This window comes from Myxine glutinosa, chromosome 3 (assembly GCF_964187855.1).
Source record: "Myxine glutinosa chromosome 3, kmMyxGlut1.1, whole genome shotgun sequence".
Taxonomy (NCBI): domain Eukaryota; kingdom Metazoa; phylum Chordata; class Myxini; order Myxiniformes; family Myxinidae; genus Myxine; species Myxine glutinosa.
In genome coordinates this window covers 106872139-106882159 of record NC_136263.1, presented here as the reverse complement: position 1 = coordinate 106882159, position 10021 = coordinate 106872139, and the positions used below count along the sequence as shown (strand labels likewise).

General features: G+C 44.6%; 1 protein-coding gene across 1 annotated transcript in view; it reads right to left on the bottom strand.

The window, feature by feature from the left end:
* Positions 1–1893: 1893 nt before the first annotated feature.
* The window catches only part of SNRPE (small nuclear ribonucleoprotein polypeptide E), a 29263-nt gene continuing 21135 nt past the window's right edge, over positions 1894–10021 (bottom strand). Inside the window, exons 4-5 of the mRNA XM_068110243.2 lie at positions 9365–9443; positions 1894–2390 (exon numbers count right to left, since the gene is read on the bottom strand). Of these exons, the coding sequence (XP_067966344.1) occupies positions 2332–2390; positions 9365–9443 (138 nt within the window). The 3' untranslated portion in view covers positions 1894–2331. The remainder of the gene's footprint in view (positions 2391–9364; positions 9444–10021) is intronic.

Here is a 10021-nt window from a genome sequence, read left to right as displayed (position 1 = left end):
TAAAGGATATTTTTTGATTTATTGATTAATCAATTAATAGATTATTTATTTATTTATTTTCGATTATTTATTTATTTAATTTACAAAAAGTTACAGCTTCGGATGAAATACTGGTGGTTAAGGAGTGCTATTAGCCAATTGATTAAGAAATTAATTATTTTACGATTATCATTTATTTATTTAAATAACGCAATTAATCAATCAATTATTGTACATCTCCCTCCCAATACCGTCTCCATGCAAGCGCTGCACGGCGGCATCGCCGGGCACTGAAGGCGCCCCGGCAATGTCACGCGCTGTCGGATGTTAATTGGTTATTTGGCATGGGGGTGGTGTACTTCGAATGTATCTGTAATTATTATCTACAAGCTTTATGTCATCTGCAAATTTGGAAAGCCGACTGTTCACCTCACTATCCAACTCGTTAATGTAAATCATGAATAATAATCAAAGAAGGCGAAAAGCGCCCTTCCCTTGATGTCGGAGTGTTGGGACTCCGCCCCCCCCCCTCCCCAAAAAAACTTTCATCACCCATGATGTACCAAAGTTTGTTCATGGCATAAAAAAAACCAAGGTCTAAGCTGGTCTGTGTGGGGGCTTGACCCCTCCAAAATAGTTATTTGCTCTCTTCTCCGAAACCACACACACAATTTTGATGAAACTTGCCCACAACCTTCATCACCCGTGATGTACCAATGCTTGTTCATGGCATAAAAAATATCAGGGTCTGAAGGGGGTCTGTGGGCGGTTTGAGTAACTGCTGCTCCTGATCTAGGTGAGATTCAGGACCCGTGGTCCTATTTTTACTTGGCTCATAGGGGTGATCCCCAAAAAGTTGGACATAGAAAAATTTCGACTCTGGTAGTAATTTTTGGGGAAAATGCCAGGGGCATAGAAAATGTCCTTTTGGTAGTTGCCATGTGGCAAACTATAGAAAAGAAGGGAAATATTTGGGGAAAATTCCAGTGGCATAGAAAAGGCCCCTTTATGTCGTATGTGCCATGTGGCAAACCATAGAAAAGAAGGGACATTCAAAAAAATCTCGTGTGCATGCTGGACTACCTTTGTGATCTTATGAGGAACCAAGTAATGCTCTATAAAAGTTCATATAAAGGGGTGCCAACTTGATTCATGCAGCTGCATGAAGAAGTAAATGTATTTTATTTGCCAGATGGTCCTTTCGGAGAGAGATAGCGAGCGTGTAAGATTTGTCAGGATAGAAAGACGTCTACCTCTCTAGATATATACAAACCCACAGGTACCTCTCTAGTCATACTGCAATAAAACCGAGAAACACCAGCTCCCTCAGGGAGCAACTGTGCCTGTGCAAGATCCCATGATGTCTAATTGTCTTGGGTCGTATGACCCATCATAAGCAGAGTGAGGCTGCCCCGGCTCTTTATTTATGGATATTTTTGTTTATGGACATTTTCAAAAAGTTTTGTAATTTTCCCTGGAATATTCGCTCAGAGTTACATCAGTATGCAAAATTCCAGATTTATAGCCCACCTAGAATGCACAAAACATTTATATCAGCAAGTAAGTGAGTGGTTAGAAAGATTTTTATATACTAGATATGATTGACTCATTCTACTTTGTTTGGAATATTTTGGACTATTTTACCTCATGTGTAGAACTATTGGAACACTGCATGTAATTCACTCTGATATCTCAATTCTCTCCTGAGGAAAAATAGAAAATTCCTAACATCTGCCGATCCAGACCACATTATATAACTAACTCGCTCCGAAAACTTGAGAAACACATTGGACGGCCCCAATGACAGCAAAGCTGCAAATGTGGAGGATGAGCCTGTGCATCCTGAGGAAACTTTATGGGTTACTGTCAAGTTAAATATGCCAAAATATAAATAAAAGCAGAATTGGATGGGAGGACTGGCTACACTTTTATTGTTGAATTGTCTATAGCTGTTACAATAACAGTTCTAGCAGAACCACATGATAGATAAGTGTTTTCGCAATTTGTATCGAGACGACTGCTCTCAAAGACGCAGGCTCTTAAATATTTCAAACACAAAAGCACTGTTACCTGTTTGGTCGCAACTTTGGGAAAAAAAATTTCTTGCAAAAAAATAAAATAAAATAAAAAGGAAAAAATAACGTTTTTTCTCAGGAACATCTTGACAACTCGGGCCTGAACTCCCCCATAACTCTTCCGCTTCGAAACTCCCCCCTCCCCCCTTAACAACAACCCATGAATTACCAAACTAAAGCTCCAGATGAAATTGAGCACATCCAAAAAAATATTTTTTGAACAATAAAAATAAAAATCCCAAAACAAAGAATTTCCCTCTTCATACAAGGAAGCTTCTCAGGAGGAAGAGACGTTCTGAATCAAAGTGATGTTGTCACCTTTGAGCATGGTTCGACCTACCGAATACATTGAGACAACATGAACAATAATATAAATGTCTGCCACAAACGGTAGTAAATTGAGGTTGTACCTGCCAATTCATACCAAAAACACCAAATATATATATAAGAAAACACCTTTCAAACAAGAAGCCTTCAGGTTTCAGGCCTTCATTACAGAAATTGACTCGTTTTGTTCGCACTACATTTAACACAAAATGGTGCATAATAAATATTTAAAGCAAAATACAAAGATGAACAGAGAAACTGAGAAGTACAAGAAGCTGAAAAATGAAAGAAAAAAGGAGGGGAAGAAGAGATTTAACTTGAGGCAGCCTGATGTGTCTGACGGCTCAATGAGGACCGTCGAACCATCAAGCAAAAAGTTAAAACCTTTCAAACATCTCTGAATGGCCGATTAACTGTCAACACTTAACTGGGTCTCATTATCAGCCATGATCTTTCTTGGGCAGACCACATTTCCAATCTGGTCTGCAAAGTCAGCCACAGGTATTCTTGGAGGTGTTGTGGAGTGAGAGCAGTGCATGGAGAGTGAGGAATAGAGTTTTTGATAAAGAGAGCAACTCCAACGCCAGGAAGAGGCTCAGGTCTATCTTATTGGAGGAGGGAGTAACCATGGAGAGAGACTAAGGGATCAGAGATGTCTTGAAGGATTATGAAGGATAATACAACACACTTTTCTTCTTCTTCTTGAAAAGGTTGTCTTCGATTTGCTCACCAAATCTCTTCACTACAAATAAAAATTCAATCTCATACAGTTCTGCCTTTCCACATTCCCTAAACTCACCTGCATTCCACCCCTCCTCCAACGTTTTCAAACGGATCTCCGACTCAAAAATCACAAGAAACTCATTTTGCAAAAATTGTTCGTTTTCCATTAATCGTCCAACACTTTGTAAAATCACCCCTCCATTCCTAAACTCTCCCATCACCCCTCCCTTTCAAATCTCCCCTCCCTTTCAAATCTCCCCTCTTGATCCTCCCCTCCTAAATTCTTCCCTCACCCCTCACCGACTAACCCCCCCCCCCCTAACCCTTTCGCTTCAAATCTCACGCCTCCCCTCCAAAACTCCCCCCTCACCCCTCCCCTTCAAATCTCCCCACCCTCCATATTTCTCCAATTCTCCCCTCCTCCTCAAAGCATCCTCCTCCCCACTTCCTCTCCCTTCCAACTCTTACCTCCATCTCCTTCAAGCTTCTTCCTTGCTCTGCCTCCCCTCAAACAACACCTCACTGTACATCATCCAATCACCATCAAACCTTTTGTCCTCCTCATCCTTCCCTTCCTCCGAGCTTTTCTGAAATCTCCGACACACTATCAACAGCTCTCCCTACCTCCTCCTCCTCCTCTTCTTCTTACCCAACCCCTACACACCCATGTCCTGTATCCGATGCTCCCCCTTCCTCTTCCTTAAAGGTATGGACCTCAAACATCCGGGGCCTTCGCTCAAACCTGATTGATCTCTCCATACAGGTTGCTTCTGATAAACCAGACTTAATCTGCTTAACAGAAACTTTCCTCCTTCAAGATGTTTCTGATTCCTTTAAATCTCTCCCTGGTTACTACCTCCTCCGGTATGATAGACCTGAGCCTCGTCATGGAGGTGGGGTTGCTATCTTTATTAAAAAACTCTTCCTCACTCTCCCTGCACTGCCCTCTCTCCACCTCACCCATAGGAGTACCTCTGGCTACGGCCTCCCCTTCCCTCCCACCTTTTGTTCACATGTGCGTTGTACCGTCCACCAAACAGTGATGACTCCATCTACATCTCGCTGTCTGATCATATGGACCAACTTCTATCCACTCATCCCAACTCTCTCTTCCTCATATGTGGCGACTTCAACTGTCATTATGCCAGCTGGCTGGGTGTGGGTACCTCTCACTTCAGCCATGGCACCTCAGCAAAGGACTTCTGCGACGAACTGGGACTGACACAATCTGTCAATTTCCCAACCTGGATCTCAGTCAATGGAGCATCTTCTCTTCTAGACTTGGTTATGACAAACTTCCCTGCAAATGTCTGCTGCTCTTCTTCTGCTCCAATCGGTTCATCTGACCATATGCTTGTTAAAGTGGACATCTCTCTGGCCATTCTTAGAGAGCCTCCTCAGCGTCAACGAGTCGGGCATTTCACTCAGGCTGACTGGCAAGGTCTTCAAGCAGCCATCAATCATCTGGACTGGTCTCCCATCTCTACTGCCTCTGACATCAACTCTTCCTGGGAATTCTTCCGAAGCAAACTGCTCTCTCTCATGCACAGATATATCCCATCCCGTCTTCAGTTGTCTTACCCTTCCTCCCGTCCATAGTACACAGAATATTGTGGTAAGGCAGTTGCCCTGAAACAACTTGCCTTCGTCTCCTGGAAGGCAAATCCAATGGAAGGAAATCTCATTTCCTTTCACAAAGCCCGGAACAAGTGTGTGTCTACCCTCAGGAGAGCCAGGAAACACAATCTCTCCACTCTCAAGACTGAACTCTCAAACCTGTCTCCCTCTTCCAAATCCTGGTGGCGTCTGGTCAAATCCGTTTCTGAAGTTTGTCCCCCCTCCATACCCTGCCTTACCTCAAACGGCTACACAGCTGACTCCGCACGTGAAAAAGCTGAATGCCTCAACTCTGCGTTTGCCTCAAAATCTTGTGTCCTACTCTCCTGACAAGGTGGAGAAGTTTCTATCAAACCTCGACTCTGATTCTGCAACTGGACCAGACGGCATCAGCCCACGGGTCCTAAAATCCTGCTCTGCCGCTCTTTCACACCCTGGCTCTGTTCTCTTCACCCTCTCTTTTGCTCAAGGTCATCTGCCATCAGCTTGGAAATCAGCCAACACTACCACTTTACACAAAAAATGTGCAAAAACAGATCCTTGCAACTACAGACCAATGAGCCTGCTCCCAATTATCAGCAAAGTCATGGAATCCATCATTGCGTCAGATATAAAATCCTTCCTCTTCTCCAATGGCTCGATCTCTGATCATATGCTCTCTCTCATACAACCGAGTTGTGAAAGATTGGAGGAGGTGGAGGCGTTTCAGACCAGGTCACTCTACTCTGGACATGCTGCTTCTGCTGTCGCAACAATGGATGGAGGTCCTCAATGCCAAACAGGAAATCAGAGCCGTCTCCCTTGACATATCACGATAGTCTGGCACCCCGCTCTGCTCACCAAACTCTCTTCCTATGGTATCCATGGAAATCTCCACACATGGCTTGTGGACTTCCTCTCTGGTCGTAGTCAATGTGTGGCCCTGAATGGATTCTCATGTCCCCTTCCTGTTCAGGCTGGAGTTCCCCAACGCAGTGTTCTGGGCCCCCTTGCTTTTTCTGGTCTTCATCAATGATCTCTCCGACTCCCTGGAAAATCCTCTCTATCTCTTTGCTGATGACTCCACTCTGCCGCTCCATACCTCAGCCCCCAGATCAGCAGTCTGCAGCCTCCTCACCCTCTGCAGACCTGGACAAAATCACGCAAACAAGTGGGGCATGTCTTTCAATCCTGACAAATCTCACACTCTCACCATGTCTCTCTGAAAAGACCAACTGGACAACCCTCCCATCTACTTTCTCAACAATCCTCTCCAAGAAGTTCTGTTACTCAAGCTTTTGGGTCTCACTATCTGCCATGATCTTTCCTGGAAAAATCACATTTCCAAGTTGGCCTCCAAAGCCAGTCGCCAACTGGGCATCCTCCGTCGTGCAAAGTCCTTCGTTGGCACACGTGAGCTCCTCACTACATACAAACCTTTCATCTGCAGCTCAATGGAATACTGCTCTCCCCTCTGGGCTGGTGCTTCTGCCTCACACCTAGCTAGGCTTCACGCTGTTGAAACCAAAGCTTTCAGAATCGTTGGAATCTCCCGCAATGAAGCTAACTCTGAGGGCCTTTCACTCACTCACCGCAGGCAGGTAGGTGGTCTTTCTGTCATCTCCCGACTCCGCTCTGGCCTAGCTCCCCCAGCTCTGTCTGTGCTCTGTCCCCCAAATATTCCTACAGGTCGCACAAGATCTGCCAGCAACCCTCTTCTGGTGAAATTGCCAAAATCAAGACTCTCTGCTCACCTTCACTCTTTCATTCTTCTTTACTCCCACTTCTGGAACAAACTCCCTCATCCTCTTCAATCCCACCCCTCCCTCCAGGTTTTTAAAACAGCTGTTCACCATCTCTTATCTTCCCCCATCCAAAACCTTGATCTTTTCTACCCCTGTTAATTCACCCCAGATCCACTTTTTTAATATACCAACTTCTTTTCTGGAAGTCCTGCCAGTGTCCATGTGTTTTATACCTCCACCCCCCCCCCCCTTTCCATGCCTCCTCCCCCCAAGCCCTCTCCCTCCCACAGATCTCCCGATGTCCCTGTTCTCTACTGTTGTACTTGTGTGCTTCCCTCTCTCTCCCAATCTTGTCTCCCGCTCCCCTTATTATATGTTTTATGTGTCCGTTTTTTTGTGATTAATGTTAGCTCTTACACGAGCCTCGATCTTGTGTACAAAAAAAAAAAAAAAAAAAAAAAGGAGTAGGTGAGCAGATTATGTCTGGTTTTTTACAGAAGCAACCTCTATGGGGAGATCATTCAGGTTTGAGCAAAGTCCACGGATGTTTGAGGTCCATACCCTCAAGGAAGAGGGAAGGCGTTGAGTGCAAGAGTAGGGATGAGAGGGGAAGGGTAATACAAGGGATGAGAGCGGGTGGTAGAGAGAGCTGATGACAGTGTATCAGAGATTGCAGAAGAGCTAGGAGAGAGGGCAGGATGAGGACAAAAGATGGGGTGGTGATGGGATGAGGCATAGCGAGGAGTAATATAAGGTGGGGCAGAGGGAAGTAGAAGATTGGAGGAGGTGGAGGAATAAGTTTGAAAAGAGAGGGCGGGTGGAGAAGGCAGCTTTATGGAAGTGTGAGGGGTGAGGGGGAAGATTTGAGGGAAAAGGGGAGATTTGAGGGAGAAGGGGGAGGGGGGGGGGGGAGCTTTGGAGAGGGGTAAGGTGGAAGGTTGGAGGGGGAGGAGTGGAGGGAAGTTTTTAAGGGGAGGGGTAGGGGAAAGGTAGTGATGGAATGGTGGAAGGAGGGAGTATGGGGGTGGGGGGGGGGGGCATGGGATGGGACACTGGTGAGGGATAGGGTTGGTAGAATACACTGGAACCTAGTTATCGCTGCCAGTTAGTCAAACTGCCTTGGGAAGGCAGGCTTACGTGATGCAGCAAAAGTGCTCAATATAACATTATCTCCAATCAACATATTTGTGTATGCGTGCAGGAAGAAATGGGGTTATGTACCCACTTCCGCCCTAGAAATGTATTTGAATCTGCAGTTAAGGGTTTGTTCCACCTCTTCAGTTTTTATGGAGAATCTGGCTAATCAGTTGTGCCTTTTTCGATGTCATCACTGCAGCTGACTCTCAATACATACCTGATGATGCTCTTTCCAGTTGGTTGAGGGAAAATGGGGGTTTGAGGGGCTGAGAGCAGTGGCATCATCAACTTATTTGGCATCACAGAACAGATGGAAAGCTATTTCGACTAAGCAGACTCAAGGCAAAAAGTAAGATCTTAACCGCCTCTGTCATTGAGCTTCAGTAGGCTATGCTGATGACAATGTTGTGTCTGCCCATACTAAAGAAGATCTTCAATCCATCCTCAATGCCTTCACTGAAGCATATGAAAGCCTTGGCCTTACTGTGAACATCATGAAGACGAAAGTGCTCCACCAACCTTCCCCAAAGGAGACTGTACAAGCGCCATGCATCAACATCAATAGAGTGGCTCTGGAAAACATCGAGCACTTTTCCCTACCTTGGTAGCCATCTATCCAACAAGTATGGGGGCATGGAAGGCTGATATCGATGCAGAGATACAACACAGACTCAGCTGCGCCAATGCTACTTTTGCTCGCCTCAGAAGCAGAGTCTTTGAGGACAAATACATCTACTCAGAGACAAAGCTTCTGATATATAGAGCTGTTGTCCTATCCACATTGTTGTATGCAAGCGAAACCTGGACCACAAACAGACACCAGAAAATTCTGGAGAGAGCAACGTTGTCTCCAGAAGATCCTTAGAATAAGCTGGGAAGACATGCGTACCAACATCAGCGTCCTGGAAGAAGCTAAAATGACCAGCATCGAGGCTCTGATCATCTGAAACCAATTACGTTGGACAGGGCATGTTGTCCGGATGTCTGACCATCGCCTTCCCAAACAGCTTCTTTTCTCCTAGCTGAAAGAAGGTCAGTGGACTCGTGGTAGACAACGTAAGCGTTTCAAAGACACACTAAAAGGCAACTTGAAGGCATGCAAGATCAACACAGATACATGGGAGACTCTCACGCAAGATAGATCTGCTTGGCGCAACTTGCTTGACAAGGGCTCCCATCGTTTTGAAAAATTACGTCGACAAGCAGTTGATGATAAGAGGAGGAGGAGGAGAAAATAAAGACAAGAAAACAGAACACCCGATCCCCTTCCACCCGGAAACAAGTGCCCTCACTGCAACATGATTTGCGGCTCGAAGATCGGCCTCTTTAGCCACCTGCGGACCCACAATTCATGATCTGGAAAACGATCATACTCGGCCACGAGTGATCGCCGAAGAGAAGACCTTTTGTTACATGAACCAAGGTTCACTGCTGTATTCTCCTTTCTCCTTGATATTTATGATGATTATTGGGGGGGGGGGGGGGGGGGGGGGGGAATAAAAATGGGAGAAAAGGGGGAGGTGGCTACAACAGCAGAAAAGTTACAGAAAGCAGAAAACACAAGGACTTCTCCATCAGACATATAAAACAAGCTAAAATGAAGCAATTTCAATTCTAAATAAAGGTTAAAAACAATCCCATAAGAAATACTCACACTACAAATGCTTTCATGCAGAAACTGTCATTGCAAACCTTTTTTGAGTGGAATATCAAATCATTATATTAAAAGAAAGGCAAGAATGTGTCACAACACTAAAGAAAAGTTGTGCATAATGCACCTACCCAGAGGCTTTCTCGCCTTGGTCTTCATGTGGATCTCTTCAGCATCATCTAGCACGAGGTTCATGTACTCGTCAAAACCCTAAAAGTGAATGCAATGATTATATAAATATATAAACAAGACCACTTGTTGCAGCATTGCTTCCAAAACAAAAAACGTTGAATCTGCTGCTACTGTGAACCACATATTTTGTGGATGGCAAATGTGGGAAGCAATAATATATAGTTGGCCATGTGTGAAAATTGGATCATGCAGGTATAGTCCAACTCTTTGCAAAGTTTGATCTTGAGCCATATTTATCGTCATGCCAAATGCAAGCTATACTGGTAACTGACGTCAATTCCAAACAAATGGAAAGACTCGTCAGTGGGCTGCATTGTAATGCCAGGAATTAGCACCGTTTTGTGTGATCCTGAAATTGGTGCCTGCCGTCGTTGTTCATTAATGATGTTCATTGATGACCCTTCTGTATTTACATACTCTTCAGCCTTGACAACTCGGGCTAAAACCAAAATTACATATAAAAGCCTTCATTTATTACACAGACTTGGCATTTAATATGGAATGTTTTTTTTTTTGGGAGTGAACTTACTTTTCAAGATGTCTTCGAACCAAAAGTTCATTGGAATAATGTTGAAATTATTCTAGATTTTGTTAAT